At 50.2% G+C, this 19296-nt stretch overlaps 1 protein-coding gene across 2 annotated transcripts; it reads right to left on the bottom strand.

Moving 5' to 3' along the window:
* Positions 1–330: 330 nt before the first annotated feature.
* Positions 331–15045, bottom strand: MAFG (MAF bZIP transcription factor G). Of its 2 annotated transcripts, none has more exons than XM_038372113.2 (3): positions 14774–15045; positions 6438–6499; positions 331–6349 (listed from the first exon to the last, which is right to left on the bottom strand). In XM_038372113.2, the coding sequence occupies exons 2-3, from the start codon at positions 6471–6473 to the stop codon at positions 5897–5899; spliced, it is 489 nt and encodes a 162-aa protein (XP_038228041.1). In that variant the 5' UTR covers positions 6474–6499; positions 14774–15045; the 3' UTR covers positions 331–5896. The 2 variants fall into 2 exon arrangements, with proteins under 2 accessions (XP_038228041.1, XP_038228042.1); XM_038372114.2 differs by lacking the exon at positions 14774–15045 and adding an exon at positions 6688–7249.
* Between the last annotated feature and the right edge of the window lie 4251 nt (positions 15046–19296).

Below are 19296 nucleotides of genomic sequence, written 5' to 3'. Positions count from 1 at the left end.
CTGTTAAGTCCATGTTTTTTAGTGTTCAGCAGAACTATGAATTTAAGTTCCCAGGCTCAGATAGGGACCTTGTACCAAGAATGGCATCCCCAGGAAGGGATTGTACAATTTAATCTCCTGTAAAGAAATCATCATCTAACCAAACAGTGAAATTGGTTAAAAAAAAAAAAGCTGCATAAGCCAGGCCTGGGACAAAAATCAGTGTCTGCAAAATAGAAGAGTGTCTCAGTTCAGAAGAGCCCCCACAATGGAGCAACAGAAGAGCCCGAAACAAACCTTACCACAAGGCTGCCCGCCAAATCCCCAGGGAAGATGCTCTGGAATGGGTCTTTTAAAAGAAGTTTATTGGTCATATACAAAATAAAGAAAGCCTCATATCAACAAACATACACTATATACAGAATAAATTAACACCACCTCCAACGGGGCCGCAACAGCAAATCCCCGACAGTTATCAACAGATACCTATCTACAGGTTGAAAAAGGACAATAATTTAGTAATAAATACTGATTATTAGCTGGGCTTGGCTTTGTTATAGAAAAGCCTTGGACTGAACATTTTATTACACCCCTGTCATAGAGATCTTGCCCCCATTCCTAGTCATTTTTTATATTTACAAATTAGATTCTGTTTAATAAAATATTTTTTTTTTTAAACCATTGTAGAGTCCTTTTAAAACTGAAAAGAAGCAAATACATGATTCAGAACTGAGCCTTGCAGGCCCGGTCCTCATGTTTGACACAAGCCAATATTGACCCTGCAGGGCAGCATAGCCTGGGAACGGCCAAGGTGCCCTTGTCCCATCACTTTGTGCTCAGGATGTTATTTCTCCAATAACATTCCAGTTTGGCCAAGGGTGTAATAAACTCCGGCAGACTGCAGTGAGGTCACACTTCAGGCAGGGCTCAGCAGTTTGGTAGTTCCTTCTCCCCTTGGAATAGGGCAGGGACTCCACTCCCACTGCCCCACCATTGTACTCTGAGTTCATGGCAGCACAATACTGCCCTCCACTGGGGAGCGGTTCACGTGGCTGCCTCAGGAAGGAACTGGGGCTGCAGAATCATTCACACAGGCTGTAGCCAGAGATATCAGACAAGCATCCAAAGCTCACTCATGCACCCCAGGCAGCCAACCTGACTGCTCCTTACTCCCACAGGGAGCAACGTCACCTACTGAGAAGAGAATATTGCCCCAGCCAGGCTGCCCCTTAACACCTGCCAGCCCTGCAGCTGAAAGGGACCCAGCACTACCTCCTGATATCTGAGTGGGGAGGGGAGTCACAGTGTACCCACAGGTCCCCACCCTTCCCTTTACTATGGTGGGAGGCAGCAGTGTACCCTGGCAGGAAGGGAACCTTCCTCTGAGGGGAGAGTGTTAGTTTGTTCCTGCCAGAAAACCACAGCTTGAAGCACGGAGCTTCATTCAGGAAGGCGTCTGTAAGCAAAAAGACCAGTCCCCTCCCAGCGATGTCCTCCTTGTGGGCTGGTGAAGGGACAGGACACAGCCCCCATCTAGCCATTACCCTCTGGCCACTGGGGGTGTGGTGGGGGGAGGGCAAGAGGGGCTCTGCTCACAAAAGGTTGGAAAAGATATGCCACCCCCAGCTCTTCACAAATCCTCCCCCCCATGTATTTCATACCAGAGAAAAAGGGATGGCGGTAACCATCCAGGATCTCGCACACACAGACCAGCAGACCCAAGGGGAGAGTGCTCTGCGTGCCCCGCCCCACCCCACCTGCATGAACCCTCACAGAGCAGTCCTAGCTCTTGCCTGCACACTGCAGTCTGCCTCTTCCTCTCCCTAAAGAGAAATATCCATCATGTTGCCTAAGCCAAGAGATCACTTTACACAATTCACCACAACATACACAAGTCCCTGTGCACGCCTTGGGTGGGACAGCCACGCCTACACCCAGCCGCGTGAGGGTGGATACACTTCACGGGTTTGCTTTGCAGCCAGGCCAGGAGCAAAAACCCCACCCGCTGCATCAAAAAGGTACCAGAGAAAAAACACAACACCCTTCACAGCAGGAAACCAAATGAACAAGCACCTTGAAAACAAGAACTGTCACACTCTGAAACACTTATATATGAGAGAGAGAGATAGAGAAATCAAGTGAAGGGTTGGGGGGGCCTGACTCACACTGGGACAATCCATAAACACAAGAAGTTGACTGGTGCTGGGGTGGGTGGGGGAGTGCCCCCTTCAGCATAAACAGGGGATTCCCTGAACACAGGGGCAAGAAGGTATTCAGATTTGATACTTCACTAAAACCAAAGAACCAAAACCACTGACTTAGGGCACAGCACAGCCTGCAGGGAGCTGCCCAGAGCCCCTCCAACACACTGGTCACTGACACGGGGCACAGCATCGAGCACAGAGAAGGGAAGCAACTTGCATAAAGTCACACATGGAGCCAGTGGCTGAGCCAAGAGGGGAACCCAGAAGTCCTGGCTCCCAGCACTGAGTTTATTACTCCACATCACACAACCACAGCTTCGCTGTCTTTGCGCCTAAATCCTCTATGTAGAGATGTGATGTCACTGAATATGCCCAGCCAATCAGAGAGCTGTTTGGGATGACAGACTAACAAGCATAATAAAAGAAAACATCAAGAGGAAAAGATTCTGTCTGAGTCAGTGTCTGCCACCTGCTCTCTCCGTCCTCCAGCACTCACAGCACCCAGCCCTACAGCATCCTCTCCCAGTAAACACATTCACCAGGACTCCTCTGAAGACAGATGATGGATGAGATGTTGTCCGTCAGGGAGGGAAGTTCCAGGCTGTTTGATGAGGGTTGGAGTAGGACAGAAAGGGACTGGCAGCCACTAACAGGGTTCTCTCTGGCCACCTGCTCCTTCTGTTGCACAAAAACTGATGGGGCCTCCTCAAACCAAACCCTCTCGTAGCTAGAGCACAGCACCCAGCTCGCTATATACCCCTGGCAACTGTGTCCCCTGCATTCCAGGCAGGACAGACATGCCAGGTTGGCTCAGAACTGCCTTCTGCACTCAGCTTCATGTAGGGTACCCAATTTCAAGATGGTTCTCAGGGGAGTTAGGACTTGGTATTCTGGGCTCATTTCAGGGTTCTGCAGTTGAACTCCACCCAGAAAACTGGGGAGTTAAATCCCAAGGAGCTACACTGCACACTCCACAGTCACTAGCCCTTCTTGAGAGTTACAGTCTCAGCAGGGTCCTGGGGACTGAGACCAGAGATTGAAGACACCTACTTTTCATAATGGAGACTAAAGAAAGCCCCATGGCTTGGCAGGGGGAACATGGGGAAGGTGGGAGACATCCCAATCCTCTCCTCTGTCCAATGCAACTCACTGGGAAGTTCAACCCCAACAGCTTCCTCCTGGATCCCAGATCAAAGCAAAGCAGAAAAACCCCTCAAGCTCTGGAGTAAGGGTGGACTTCATGGAAAATCCTCCACAGTGGACTACTGCTCTGCCCTGAGCGCTCAGACTCCAATCTGTCCTTGGCCCTCCCTCTTCTTACTGAATGCTTGGCTGTTGGCGGGCCTACCTGTTCTCAGTAAAAAGCAAAAATCTCTGCCCATGAGTGGGGTGGGCATGAAATCTGTGCCCAGCCAGAGAAGGTCAGCAATACGAACAGGCTCCTAAGCTGCCTAGCTCAGCACCAACATACTCTTGTCCCCTACACTCAGCCTGAATCCAGCAGCCCAGAGATCACCACATGGAGCTCAGTGTCCCTGTCAGGCTGGTCTCCTCCCACTGTCCTGCCACCTGGGGGTAACAGCAATGAGCTGTAGCTGCCAGAGGAACAGATTGTGGCAAGGGATCGAGACCTCAGATAGCATCTTAGCTCCATCGCATAGCCTTGCAAACTACATGCCAGCCCAACATACACATCACACCTAGAAGAAGCTGCACCAGGAAGTTGGGGAGGTTGGATGGAGAGGAAAGAAAGCAACTATGCCCTGGCTTCCCTTTCAGTACTATGCAGACATTCAACAGCAAGGTTTCAGAGTAGCAGCTGTGTTAGTCTGTATCTGCAAAGAGAAAAGGAGTACTTGTGGCACCTTAGCGACTACCTGCCCTGCTGAAATGCATGAGGCTTATGGCCAGCATCTAATGAGCACTTAAAAGTTCTTAGCGTAGGATCTAAAAGGAAACCAAAGCCCAGAGCTATTTCCCATTGGTCCTCCTAAACATGACCTCTTGGATCAGTCTCCATTGCTTCACTTTCCTGCCATCTTTCCCGCTTGAAGAGTAGGGGGAAAACAGTCTAACAGTCTGCCATGTTCAGGTAACAGAGCTACCAAGAACAGCCTGGTTAGCAACAGCCCCCAGCAGCAGCTGTACCTCTGAGGAGGATGGCTGCCAGCTAGGGAAACAGGCTGTTCGGCTATACAAAAGGACGGTGCAGAAGGAGAGGCTCCTGGAGAGATGGCACCATCTGTTCACACCCGTCAAGTTGTTCTGACTTCAGTTTAGGAAGGTCAGGGGGATCTTGGCCCTCACTGGTTGGGGAGCAACCTTACCTATGTGCCAAGGACCTACTGCAGGCCTAGGACAGTGCCCCATGTCAATCCCTGGGAAAGCAAAGGCAGCATGAAGACAGGACATCCAGACAGCAAAGGCAGCTATTGGCACCATCACATCACAGCGCACACAAGAGCTCAGAGAGCACAGACAGCGCAACACAGTGGGAACACGAAGGAAGCCAGCGAGTTCAAGAATAAGTCACTTTTGGTACAATTGCAAAAAAGATATCAAACAGGACTTGCCTCTTTTGTCTTTCTAAATTTTATAAATAAAGTCTGATAACTCTTATAAAAACTAACCTCAGAGCCACAGAGTTTGCAGGAGGTTCATGAGAAACTTTAAAATTATTTTTCTTTATTTACTTTTCAGCTAGCAGAGTCTGAGAATATTTCTCCATTTATATAGTCAAATATTCCTGCCCGCTCGGGTAAAAAAGCCAACTATAAATATGCTCTCTTCTGTCTGATTTAAACTTAGATAATTTAATAACTCTTAAAATGAATGTTCTCTCTTTAAATAAAAGGACTATTTAACCACAAACTGGTTGTGTAAACCATCACACTAGACACACTTGATGCCCTCAATAGATGGGAAAAACTAGTGATTTTGGTCTTGTTCAGTGCAACATGTTAGGCACAAAACTGGCCTTCAGTCACTATGGTATCTCCTCCTCCCCCCATTGCTGGCCCCCCACAATGTCCCCATCATCCCCACCCTCCGTCTCCAGAGCAGACACAACAGGGAACTGCAGTTTCCTCCCTTCCATTACCGCATGTGTGTGGCTGGTGCAGTGAAAGTCACAAGGAAACCTGCGTTTGGGACACAGGTGGCACATCTAGAAGTTAAACTCAGCTACACAAACTACCCCCCGCGGCAATCACTGATACCAAGCGAGACAGAAGCAGCAGATTTGGGCACCTGGCAAACAGACACCGAGATATGCCACTTGGAAGTATAATGGAATAAATCCTTCGGAAGTGACTTAAACCAGAAATCCCAACTCCCTGCCACAGAGCCTCCTCTGCCCTCCCATCCTCTACCCACTGAGAAGTGTCGTGGGCCTCAAGCACACACCTTCCTCCATGCTGTGCAGAATTTCTTTGGCTAGAACACCAAGGTCTTTCACAGTCTCTATCCCAAGGATGCCCCAGAGGGCTGTAGACCAAAAGGTGGGAGGCTCCGTTTGCACAGTATTGGGGGGGGTGTCACCACTGGATATATCAATCTGAACAAAACAACACAAAATTGGAGTGATCAGCAGGCCAGTCCCGATCAGAGGAGGGAGTCCTGACCCAACAGGAAAGGGGTTTGTGCTTTGGGGATTCCAGGTTAGCTTTGCGCCTAACTGCTCTGCACAGAGAAGCCCAGGCAGTGTTGCTTTACTAAGACCGGGCGTCCGTTTTGGATTTCACTATTGTGATGACACTGGTGGTGGCAACTTTGCCAGGGACGAGGGGCCCCATGCTGGAGGAGATGGGACCCCGTGCAGGAGCCACAGGGCTCCGGGCCACGGTTCTGGCGAAGTTCTGGAGCGCCTCATACTTGGAGCGGAGGGCATCGAGTTCCATTTTCATGCTAGCATTCTCAGAAGCCAGCTTCTCCACCTCTTGCTGCAGCTCTGCCTTCTGCTTCTCCAGTTCCTCCTTCTGGGTGACACGCTTGACACGACAGCTAGCCGCGTAGCCTCGGTTCTTCAGCGTGCGCCGACGCTGCTTCAACTGGATGATCTCCTCCTTGGACAGGCCCCGTAGATGCTGGTTCAGCTCACGCACAGACATGGTCACCAGCTCCTCATCTGTCAAGCTGGTCCCATTCTCGCCCGGCTCCCGCTTCACCTGTGGGAAGAGGAACGCATGCATTGTGATCCCCCACAGAGCTCCAGCTGCTGGTCGCCCATGATCCCAGGCCCCCCCTCCCCTTTACCTTTAAGGCTTTGTTTCCTTTGTTGGGGGTCGTCATAACACGAGAGCCTTGTCAGTCAGGATCTGAAAGAAAGGAGGGGAAGATCAGAGGTTGGCCCATAGGATCAACTCCCCAGGGGCAACCTAACCCTGCACAGCACCCAAGGGTTCCAACAGGGGAGGCTGGGGCCAAGCCTGCTGCCAGTGCCAGTCTCTCCCACATGCTATGCTTAGTAAGCACCTGTCTCCCAGTCTGAACCAGACAGACTCACAAGCAACTGATCCTGCCCCTCAGCAGAAGCTGCTGCTGCTGCTCATCTTTCTCCTTCCTCACCCGAGCGCCTGTGAGGACTTAAGCCAAGTGTTGGCAGTGGCTGGGGAGGGAAAGGGGGTGGGGGGGAAGAAGATTAGAAACACTGGGAGGAGTCAGAGTACAAGGAAGCCACATATTTAAAAATAGCTTGGCAGGCAGCAGGCTAGGTCCAGAGCATGGTTGTTCCAAGCCTGTCATGCTGACTCAGCACATTGGCAACCTCTGAGCCTCTTTCGGACACCCCCTTCCTCAGAACCCCCAAGCACTACCAACCAGGTGGAGTCATTTAAGTGTTCTCCTCCATAGGGGGCCTGAAAACAGCCTCCCTTACCTGTGACCCTTTCAGGCTGTGGTCAAAATTATCACTGAGGGCCAGAGAGTCCAGAGGACCCAAACCAGTGAAGTCCAAGGAATGGTGATTCCAGAAGCAGCTGCGCAGGGGGAAAGCCACTGGCTCTACTAGAATCCCCTGCTGGACTGCCCCAGGAAGTAGATAGTCACCGCTCCCAGCCCCGACCCGCACTGTCCCTCTCATCCCATAGTCCAGGGGTGCAGGTCTACTTAGCAAAGCTCTGTGGCACACTCAAAAGTGAGAGAGGGTAGAGGGACCCTGCAACACTGGAAAAGTATTTTCCCTGCCAGCCACCATAGAAGAAACCCATTGTCTGTTTGGACTGGTACCACACAAGCCCCACTTCGTGCCTAAATATTTCCTCAACCCCTATGCAGGGCCTAGGCACTTTCCACCTGACAAGCTCCTCCTCCTGTTAAAATGCCAGGCCGAAGACCCACTGCCAGGGTAGTCAATAGGCAGACTGTGGGCCAAATCCAAACCGCTAGATGCTTTGAACAGACTCTGAAATTTTATCATCATCATCGGGGTTGGGTTGTTTGGTTTTTTTTTTTTTTGGGGGGGGGGGGGGTTTAAATTATTTTCTCTGGAGTTTGGACCTTGACAAAAAAGAATCGACTATCCCTGCCACCACTTTCCCCTCCTCATTCAGGGAAGTGAGTTCAAAGACCGGGGAGATAAATTAAAGATGAAAAGGCCACAGAAAGAAGAGAATGGATCCCTTTGCTATCACCAGTGGGAAGATTTGAGCTCTTCCCTTCATACAGCAGCCATCTGGGATTCAGACACAGATACACTGACAGCTGTAATGGAGACTCATGCTCCTAGGTCTTCCTCCTCTAGGTCTGCAGTTCTAGAAAAACAGTAATAACCACCACCCTGTCAAGGGTTTTCTACTGTGAACCTCCTGAAATCCCACTTGACATAACCACAGCTGTGCCCCACAAGAAGGGAACCATTAGCCCCCCTAGAGATCTGCCACTGCCAAGACCGGGATCCCTGCACCTCCAAATCCAGAATGAACGCGCTTTAATATGTGCGCTATCCTCGCAGCACAGTTAATGCTGCCACAATAAAACGAATCAATTGCGCGTATCTTGTTCATTACATGCAAAAAAACATTGACACAATGCTGAGAATCAGACACAAAAGTCAGTAAATGCCAAGTTATGGTGCTCAGGCATCATGCAATGCATCTACCACCATCCACCAGAGAAAGGCTTCAGCACTTTCCAAGATTCCCAACAAACAGGCAGGATTCAAATGTTTCTAAAGTGCCAGAGGCTACTGGTAGGCAAGTAATTTATGCCCAGAGGACATAGCCTTAGCCTCTCACAAGATGCTAACTATGCTCAGACAATGCTGCTATGAAAGGTCATTTCTGCCATCCAGCCTCCACAGGACTGCTGCACAAAGAGCAGGCTCGCACAGGCCATGAGCAAGACAGTTTCATGGGACACCAGCAACTGCTTTGTTAAATGTATTCTCCCCTCTTCGTTGGGTCATTTCACTCCCTCTCACTTTCAGGAGAGCACTGAATCCTCCCCCCACCCCACTACAAAGGAGTTGAAATAGTCTGTTTACTTCCTCATTCATGGAAAAAGGGCTCCTACTGGCAGAAGCTGCAGAACCAGAGGGTGGGGGGGAAGGGGGCAACTTTCACATTTGTAGACCTACAAATTAGTTTTGGCACTGATATTTTAGACTATATAAACATTTAATATCCAGAATATAGTCCCAAGCAAAGTATTGATATGGGAGAGGGGGCAGAGGTAGATTCACTCAAAATTTAGGGCCTAAACTGCTCAGCAAAATCCCTCAGCGTGAGAATTCCAGATCTCCATTAAGCATGTCATAAGAGCTGCTCGGAGAATACTGCCTCACCCTACCCTTCACCCTTGCGCTGTGCAGTATTTACATATGCCCCTTCCTGCTAAAACATTGAATTCCCTGCAAACCTGGTTTTGAATGCACTGGGCTGTCAGGAATAGGTGCTATAATCCTCCCCACTCCTCAAGCTCCTAAAATCATACAGCCCATGCAAACTGCTTTCAGATCCGAGCGAGTCACTCTGGGAACAAGGAGAGATCTGAGAAGAGTCAGGGACAGGTGGGAACTGAAAGGAACCATGGTGGAGAGGCAATGGCTGGGTGCTTCCAAACCACTGCAGGTGGTCAGACAGCTGGGATGGGATGGGGGTAGGAGAAAGATCAACAGGATGGAAAGGAGCAAAGGAGTGGGAGAACCTGATGACAACTCTTCCTTGTGTCTTAAGGGATAAAAGGATTGAACAGAAGGAATCCAATTTGTCAGGCCTTGTTCTCTATCCAAGCCTAGCCTCCCAGCACCGCAGCTGTAATAAGATTCCATTGAAAGTATCTGATGATTCAGCACCCCCTCTCAAGAAGAGATCAAAGGTGGAAAAGCATCACTCAAGGTATCAGTGCCTGAGTCTCCATCACTGAGGGGAAGACAAGGGAAAGGCTTGCTGGTCACTTTCCAGCTCTGTCAGGAAGGCCAAAGGCAGGACTATTCAGAAGCCTACACAGAGGACACTCAGAACGGTCACCAAGGCAGAGACAAACTTGGTCTAACTCTCCAGACTGCTGATTTCTCAGCTTTTCAATGGCTTCATGAAAAGATCACACTGAAAAGTGCCAAGTACAACGGTCCAAGAGGAAAAATGCAGCCTCAACACATTTCACCAGAATTCAAAAGGCCTGAACTCAGCATAAGCACAGCCAATTCTCTCCTCAGCTGAAAAAAGGCACAACAGAGCTGACAGCAAAACGCATGATTCAACCAGGCCCATTCTCAACATTCCCGATTCACAGAACTGTGCCATCAAACTAGTGTAAACATGCTGACGTCACTCCTTCCAGCAGCACAGACAGCCTGGAGTCGGCTCCACTAAGGGAGGCCCATCCTCAAGGGATGTAGCAACCAGAGGAAGGAACTGCGCAGTAAGGGGTTCAAGGGATGTAGCAGCCAGAGGAAGGAACTGCACAGTAAGGGGTTTTGCAGGGGGGATGGCAGGCCAAACAATGGTGCTTACACCAGCAGTAAGGACACCGCTTGAATATTCTCACTGACTGTATGTGTTGAAGTGGAGACAGTACCGCCCTGCAACTCATCTCTTCAGATCACCCACAGATTCATGCTGCAGCAGATGGGCCCCGAGTCAAACTAGTGCCCAGAGCATCTTTGCAGTGCAGCTAAAATACCTGTGCACAATTTAGCTGAATTCAGACAGAGAATGGGACTAGCTGATTCTCAGATACACCTTGCTCAGCAGGGCTCTGCATTTAGAAAGGGGTTAATATGCTGAGGGAAGGAGTATCACTTACACAGGAGATGGGAAGTGGCCTAAGATGCTGTAAAGCAGAGGCCTTCCCAGCTCTGAGCAGCAAACTTTCATGCAATAAGCTGTCACCCGAGAATCCTGCTTTCCAGACGTAGGAAATGCCAGGACACAAGAAGGGAGAATAATTCTACTGTTGAGCAGGACCTGCAGCCCACCCTGAAACCTGGGAGGGAAAGGTTCCAGCGGCATCTGCTGCTCCCCACTGCATGCAGCTCAAACTTTCTGAACCTTTCCAAAGCTTGTCAGCTCTGGGCAGGGAGCAGGAAACTACAATTAAGCATCAACCAGCAGCATGTCTTTCAATAAGCAGCAACTCACCTCACACTTCTGAGCCCAACCAGTAACCAGGTTTGAGGGAGGAGAGCCCACAGAGTGGAATTCTCAGTCCCTTCTAGAGGATGCAATGAGCCTCTGCACCTCTAAATCCCTTTTCCCTAAGAAAATATTTTAGCAGTAACGCAGGCCAAAAACTCCCTGTCCACCAATGGTACAATGTCCATCAAGCTGCCCCAACTCTGAAGCTTTCATTCCAAGTGACATTGTCTATACAAAACAGAACAGAGCAGCCCTGTGCACCCCCAAGTGAGGTCTCTGAGGTACAGAAAACAAAACGCTCAGGTCTAAGGTAGGAGGGATACAGCTTCTTGGCTTGTGCTTTCTCTACCTTTTTCCTTCATGGGGAGACCAAAGATGAAACTGCCTCTGGGGTGACGGACAACACAGATGGCTGAAGAAGACTACTGTCAGCCCTCACCTGTCACCTCATACAAAAGAGCAACCACCACCCCTCAGCTCAGAGAGCCCTGGATCACAGTCAGTGAGGTTACTGAACAACAGACTGTGGAACACAGCAGGTGAATTGGCTCTAGCAGAGTCTTCTCCTGCAGTGTACATCTTCATATCCAAAGGGACTTGTACCTGCTGCTCTTCATATACATCTACTCCATCCAGAGGAGCTGGGAGACCACATAGAAACGTGTACCTCCGCTGATCACCCAGGTAAGAGGGAGCAGATGTGCTGCAAAGACTGACATTACAGTAATTCCCAGCATGTAGGACAACTTGCATACATGTAATAAAGCAAACCAACCAAAAAAAAAACAAAAAAAAACCCATAGAACATGCTTGTCTGGATCCTTTCTTCCCCTACACCCATCTGTAGATCTCTCTCAGAATGGGAACACTTCAGGTCAGGAAACAGATCTTCTGTGTGCTTGGCAAGTGCCTGGTACATTCTAGGGGTTACTGCATTCAAAAAACAACAAACAAACATGGGATTCACACAGATACTGAAGAGCGTGACCTAGTGTTTTGAATACAGAACTGGGATACAAGACACCAAAATCCTACTCTTGGCTCTGCACTTACTGTGTGGCTTTGGGAAAATCAGTCTCTCCTTGCCTAAGTTTCCATTTCTGCAGTGTGGGGATAATATTGACCTGCTTGCCTCCCAGCTAGGAGCTTAATTCATTAACATTTTGTACAACTGACGTTATGAATAAATGCCTTACCACTACTATACATTTTATTTGATAGGTAGGATCTTTAGAAGTTGTGTGTGGGCTAGGAAAACTTAACACAATGGCTGACATTGTGTCAACTGTGTTTCTATGGCAATGTATTTTTAAAGACTGAGCAACTACAGTTAGGGCTTGTCTACACTTAAAATGCTGCAACTCTGCAGCTGTAGTGCTTCAGTGAAGAGGCTATCTAAATGGACAGGAGATATTCACCAGTCAGCAAAGTTAATCCATCTCCCCAAGAAGCAGCAGCTAGGCTGATGGGAGAATTCTCCCGGCAACGTAGCACTGCCTACCCAGGGGTTAGGCGAGTTTAACTGGGTTGCTCCAAGGTGGATTTGTCACATCCCTGAGCGATGTAGTTAATCCACCTAATTTCCTAGTGTAGAGCAGACCTTACACTAGCTAGGCTAGAAATGTATAAGGCATATAAACCCTCCTGCTCAGGGCCTAAGCCAAACCCTAACTGGCAGTCAGGGACAGGAGAACTACCCCCATGGGCTGGTTATTCCATAATTGTTCATTACAGGGTTTCTTGCACCTTCCTCTAAAGCAGCTGATTCCGGACGCTGTCAAAGATTGGACTAGATGGACCACTGGTCTGAGCCAGTCTGGCAATTCCTGTGTTCCTATAGGCACAGCACATAAACCTAGAAGTAGGCAAGTATCTGCAAAGAGCTGTAAATTCTTTGGTGAGACATCCTTGAGAAACACAAAAACATTCTTAAAATTACTCATTCAGTAGCAGTTAATTCATAAATACTGCTGTTATTGTTAAATTCATATGCACCCTTGACAGAGCTGGGTTTTCCTCAAAGGCAAAGGTCTTTATCATATCTACGAGCGGAGTTAGGCCTGACCCCACTTGTTTTGGTTCACTCTGCCTTGTGACAATCCATTGGGTTAAGCAGAAATCTTGCTACAGGAGGGAAGATGGTGAACTGTTGTAATGTTGCACAGAGGTGTTCACCATTACCCATGGTTCTTTGGTGACTCACAACAGTTGGGTTTAGCTGATCTTTGAGCACTTTGAATAGATCTGTAGCACTGATCTCCTCTTTTGCTTATGTTTAAGGTATGCCAGCCTCAACTGAGCCCTGGAAGGGTTTTGTTTATTGTTACAAAGACCATATGCATCTCTGGGGACTTGCTGGGGACTGTACTGCAAGACTATCACCCTAGCAGATCAATCAACTGTAAAGCTAGCTGAGGCAGGAGAGGTGCACAGGGTGTTACAAGTACAATACAAGCATGCAAACAGACAGATCACACAGAGCCCAAACGTGTCAGAAAAGTATACAGAGCAGACAGTCTGATGGTCTCACACTGAGACCCAGCCCCCAGGAGCTAGTTTCTGAACAGGATGTGTTTTCAGAATCCTGGTGTTCCCACCCCACCACATACATCCACCTCCCACAACAAACCTTTTCTGTTTCCTCCCTACATCCTGTCCCTCAGCAGCCAGAGTGGTCAATGCACAGACCCAGCATATGGATGTCACCCAGCGCTGTGTGCTCACACATTCTAGTCAGAATTTTAACTCCACTATTCATCCACTGCCTGCACCTGCAGCTCACAAGGGGGAGACCTGCTGCCCTCCATGACAGCGCTACCTTCTCACTTTCTCAGCAGATGAGTCAGCATATCAAGCTCAGATACCCTAAACATCGGTTTGCAGACAGACTGACCCGCATATTGTCCCCCTGTCCATGAGCCCCCACCTGCACTCCCCTCTCAGTGCCCCATTCCCCTTTGGCACTGTCTACCCAGTGAGCTCATGCTGATGAGTCAGCAGTTGTCTCTATTCAACATTCACAAGATGCATGTATAATGGGAGTGGGGGTGCAGGCACCAGCTCGGCGGAAACACTCTCTCTCTAGTGTGACCCACAGCAGCTCTAAGACACTTCCCACCGCTTGCCCCAGACATCTGATGAATCAACAACTCTCGCCTTCAGTACCCTCAAACACGTCTGCATATCGCAAGGGGCAAACAGCAGGGAGAACGCAAAAAGAAAGGAGTACTTGTGGCACCTTAGAGGCTAACAAATCTATTAGAGCATAAGCTTTCGACCAATGCATCCGAATGAAGTGAGCTGTAGCTCACGAAAGCTTATGCTCTAATAAATTTGTTAGTCTCTAGGTGCCACAAGTCCTCCTTTTCTTTTGCGAATACAGACTAACACGGCTGCTACTCTGAAAGCAGGAGAAGGCACACATATCCTCCCCCAGGGAAGGCGGGGGGGGGACAGACTCCCTGCTCGCTCTCTCCTCCCCGCCCCCCCACAGTGCCCCGGGGAAGCGGGGGTGGGGGCTCCCTGCTCGCTCACTTTCTCCTCCCCGCCCCCCCACAGTGCCCCGGGGAAGGCGGGGGTGGGGGCTCCCTGCTCGCTCTCTCCTCCCCGCCCCCGCACAGTGCCCCGGGGAAGGCGGGGGTGGGGGCTCCCTGCTCGCTCTCTCCTCCCCGCCCCCCCACAGTGCCCCGGGGAAGGCGGGGGTGGGGGCTCCCTGCTCGCTCACTTTCCTCCTGCCCCCCCCCCACAGTGCCCCGGGGAAGGCGGGGGTGGGGGCTCCCTGCTCGCTCTCTCCTCCCCGCCCCCCCACAGTGCCCCGGGGAAGGCGGGGGTGGGGGCTCCCTGCTCGCTCTCTCCTCCCCGCCCCCCCCACAGTGCCCCGGGGAAGGCGGGGGTGGGGGCTCCCTGCTCGCTCTCTCCTCCCCGGCCCCCCACAGTGCCCCGGGGAAGGCGGGGGTGGGGGCTCCCTGCTCGCTCCCCCCAGGAAAGGCGGCGGCCCCGCCCTCGCTTCCTCACCCTCCTCACGGTGCCGCCGGGGGGCCGGGGCCGGGGCCGGGGTGGCGCTGGGCGGGACCGAGATTCCAGGATCCGCCGCCGCCGCCGCTGCTGCTCACGGACGCGTCACGTGATGTTTGGGTCACGTGGCTCCATTCATGAAGCGGAGGCCCGGTGCAACCGCCCCGAGCCTTAAAGGGGAGGTGGCCACGGTCATTATTGTCGGGGCAAAAAAAGACGTCAGCGCAGGTGGGCCTGGACCTAAAGGGAAGGCGAGCGATGCGCGCGCGCACACCCATGGGCGGGTGGGGCGCAGGCTGGCCGCGCGCCTGTCTTTGCCGCGGGCGGGGCCCAGAGCGGGTCCCCCCCGCCCCCGCCCTCGAAGGCCTCCGGAGAGCTGGGGCCGCGGGCGAGACGCGCCGCACGGGGGGGCACGGAGGCGAGGTGCCACGTGGCCTCTGGCGGGGGGGTCCCCGGGATGCGGGGTTTCCAGCGAGACCCACGCTGGAAGCAGTGGCGCCTGCAGGGGCATTGCCGGGCAGCGTTTCTGGCCCTGCGGGAAGGGTGACTTGGCTCCCTGGGGCTGGCGTTCGGACTGTCGGGGGGACACATCCAGAAATGAAGGTGAAGAGCTGGGGTGGTAACAGTACCTGGCATGCGAGCAGTAATTTCTTGCCGGTACTGCACTCATAGGAGGGACACAAGGGGGGGTGCATGTGACCCTCAATGTGACTGCTCCCAGCCCAGGGCCCCCACGCTCTCCCCATCCCCTCCGACACCCCCCCTTTGTATAGCCAAACATCAACATGCTTAACTGCTCATGTTCTCACCAGCTATGTGGTATTCAGTCTGTTTACATGGAATATGGGAGTTGGGTGAGGAGCCATTTCAGCATATGTAAGACTTATTAAAAGACAAATTTTAAGTAGAACAGACTCCTGAAACTCTTACCAGTCCACAAAAGTGGTCCATAGTCCTGCAAATAGTCCCGTTGTCTTCAATGGGATTGAACAATGATTAAGGTTTTACAGAATTAGGGTCTGAGTTTGTAATTGTCTGGAGAAACTGACAATGCCTGAGCTGTGGGTTCAGAAGGAGCTTCATTCCAATAGAGGTGGGCAGATGTGTGATAAGTCTTAGCCCGTTGCTAAGATGGGGAACATATTTCAGCAAGTTCTTGGCAGATTCCTGAGGCAGTGGTTAAAGCCCTCAGAGTCCCGCTTATCTTCACTATAATTTCTCACCCACAAAGCTGGAAAATGAGGTATTTGTTTTCTTTGAGTTGCTGCTCCAGTTAGGCAAATTGCATGTTAGTACTAGTTGGCTGCAAAGAAGAATTCTAGGTACACTGGGGACAACACCTTGACTCCCCATCAGGCTGCAGAAACTGGGCTGACATCAGAATCCAAACATCCTCTGGTCCGTGCAAGCAGAGGCAGGCATTCCTCTAATGATTTGGACTTGATATGATGCAGGATGGATCTCATGGATAATTCAGACCAATGGGGAGAAACAGAATCGAAAACACTGTTTAAATGCTTTCTGTCCCCTGCACCCCTCCTATCTTGAGGACTCCTGACTAATGTAACAGCACAAAACATATGATAACAAATTTAAACAGCCTTTGTTTGTTAGCATATGTATTAGAATAATAGAATATCAGGGTTGAAAGGGATCTCAGGAGGTCATCTATTCCAACCCCCTGCTCAAAGCAGGACCAATCCCCAACTAAATCATCCCAGCCTGACCTTAAAAACCTCAAAGGAAGGAGATTCCACCACTTCCCTAGGTAACCCATTCCTGTGCTTCACCACCCTCCTAGTGAACAAGTTTCCTAATATCCAACCTAAACCTCCCCCATTGCAACTTGAGACCATTACTCCTCGTTCTGTCTATTGTGCTATTAAAGCCATTCAGGCCATGTCTACACTACAAAATTAGGTTGAATTTATAGAAGTCAGTTTTGTAGAAAGCGTTTTTATACAGTCAATTGTGCATGTCCCCACACAAATGCTCTAAGTGCATTTAGTCAGCAGAGTGTGTCCACAGTACGGAGGCAATCATCGACTTCCGGAGCGTTGTACTGTGAGTAGCTATCCCACCGTTCCTGCAGTCTCCGCCACCCATTTGAATTCTGGGTAGAAATCCCAATGCCTGATGGGGCTAAAACATTGTTGCGGATGGTTCTGGCATCAGGCCCCCCTTCCCTCTCTCCTTCCGTGAAAGCAACGGCAGACAATCATTTTGCACCTTTTTTGCTTGAGTTACCTGTGCAGACACCATACCACGGCAAGCATGGAGCCCGCTCCGCTAACTGTCACTGTATGTCTCCTGGGTGCTGGCAGACGTGGTACTGCATTGCTACACAGCAGCAGCTTATTGCCTTTTGGCAGCAGTCAGTGCAGTATGACTGGTAGCCGTTGTCGATGTAGTCTAGGGTACTTTTTTAACTGACCTTGATGAGGTCAGGGGCACCTGGGCAAACATGGGAGTGACTCAGCCAAGTCATTTCCCTTTTAAGTTTCATCTCATGGCAGTTCAGTCCTACTGGCAGTCCTAGAGCACTTTCTTTTAATCAGCAGCTAGGAGAAGATGATGGCCAGCAGTCATACTGCACCGTCTTCTGCTGCGCACCCAGGAGATGATGATGGCTAACGGTCATACTACACAGTGTACTGCCAGCAAGATGTATAAAGATAGATGAAGTGGATCAAAACAAGAAATAGACCAAATTTGTTTTGTATTCATTTTCTCCTTCATCCCTCCGTGAAATCAACGGCCTGCTAAACCCAGTTTTAAGTTCTATCCTTGTGGGGGCCATTCGGTTTCTCGCAAACCCACCCCCTTTGTTGATTTTTCCCGGTAAGCCAACCCTGTAAACCATGTTGTTGGTTGCCCCTCCCTCTGTCAGAACAACGGCAAACAATCGTTTTGCGCTCTTTTCCCTGGATTGCCCGAACAGGAGCAGACGCCGTAGCACTCCAAGCATGGAGCCCATTCAGCTTACCACAGCAGTTATGACCATTGTAAACACCTTGCGCATTATCGTGCAGTGTATGCAGAACCAGCACCTGAAAAACCTGGTGAGAAGGCGACGGAAGCGCGGTGGTGAGGACATGAACACACTTTTCTCTAAAACCACGTTCCCCTGCAATTTGGAGATCATGGTGTTAATGGGGCAGGCTCATGCCATGGAACGCTGATTCTGGGCCCGAGAAATAAGCACAGAGTGGTGGGACCGCATAGTGTTGCAGGTCTGGGATGATTCCCAGTGGCTCCAAAACTTTTGCATGTGTAAGGGCACTTTCATGGAACTTTGTGACTTGCTTTCCCCTGCCCTGAAGTGCAAGAATACCAAGATGAGAGCAGCCCTCACAGTTCACAAGCGAATGACAATAGCCCTGTGGAAGCTTGCAACGCCAGACAGCTACTGGTCAGTCGGTAATCAATTTGGAATGGGCAAATCTACTGTGGGGGTTGCTGTGATGCAAATAGCCAACGCAATCATTGAGCTGCTGCTATCAAAGGTAGTGACTCTGGGAAATGTGCAGGTCATATTAGATGGCTTTGCTGCAATGGCATTCTCTAACTGTGGTGGGACTATAGACGGAACGCATATCCCTATCTTGGGACCGGACCACCAGGACAGCCAGGACATAAACCACAAGGGGTACTTTTCAATGGTGCTGCAAGCACTGGTGGATCACAAGGGACGTTTCACCAACATCAGCGTGGGATGGCCGGGAAAGGTTCATGACGCTCGCGTCTTCAGGAACTCTGGTCTGTTTAAACGGCTGCAGGAAGGGATTTACTTTCCAGACCAGAAAATAACTGTTGGGGATGTTGAAATGCCTATAGTTATCCTTGGGGACCCAACCTACCCCTTAATGTCCTGGCTCATGAAGCCATACACAGGCACCCTGGACTGTAGTAAGGAGCTGTTGCACTACAGGCTGAGCAAGTGCAAAATGATGGTAGAGTGTGCATTTGGACATTTAAAGGGTCGTTGGCGCAGTTTACGGACTCACTCAGACCTCAGCGAAACCAATATTCCCCCATTAAGAAAAGGAGTACCCGTGGCACCTTAGAGACGAACAAATTTATTAGAGCATAAGTTTTCGTGAGCTACAGCTCACTTCATCGGATGCATTTGGTGGAAAAAGCAGAGGAGAGATTTATATACACACACACAGAGAACAGAAACAATGGGTTTATCATCACACTGTAAGGAGAGTGATCACTTAAGATAAGCCCACCAGCAGCAGGGGGGGGAAAGGAGGAAAACCTTTCATGGTGACAAGCAAGGTAGGCTAATTCCAGCAGTTAACAAGAATATCAGAGGAAAAGGGGGGGGGGGGCGGGAGAAATACCATGGGGAAATAGTTTTACTTTGTGTATGACTCATCCATATTCCCAGTCTCTATTCAAGCCTAAGTTTTATGTATCCAGTTTGCAAATTAATTCCAATTCAGCAGTCTCTCGTTGGAGTCTGTTTTGAAGCTTTTTGTTGAAGTATAGCCACTCTTAGGTCTGTGATCGAGTGA

The sequence above is a fragment of the Dermochelys coriacea genome, chromosome 14, assembly GCF_009764565.3.
Source record: "Dermochelys coriacea isolate rDerCor1 chromosome 14, rDerCor1.pri.v4, whole genome shotgun sequence".
Classification (NCBI taxonomy): Eukaryota; Metazoa; Chordata; order Testudines; family Dermochelyidae; genus Dermochelys; species Dermochelys coriacea.
This window is presented reverse-complemented; position numbering and strand designations above follow the sequence as displayed.

Bases quoted from the DNA above. Each gene is read 5' to 3' on its own strand.
- MAFG (XM_038372113.2), bottom strand. From the start codon at position 6,473: ATGACGACCCCCAACAAAGGAAACAAAGCCTTAAAG. The intron at 6,350-6,437 runs GTAAAGGGGAGG...CTCTTCCCACAG, and splicing joins AAGGAAACAAAGCCTTAAAG to GTGAAGCGGGAGCCGGGCGA.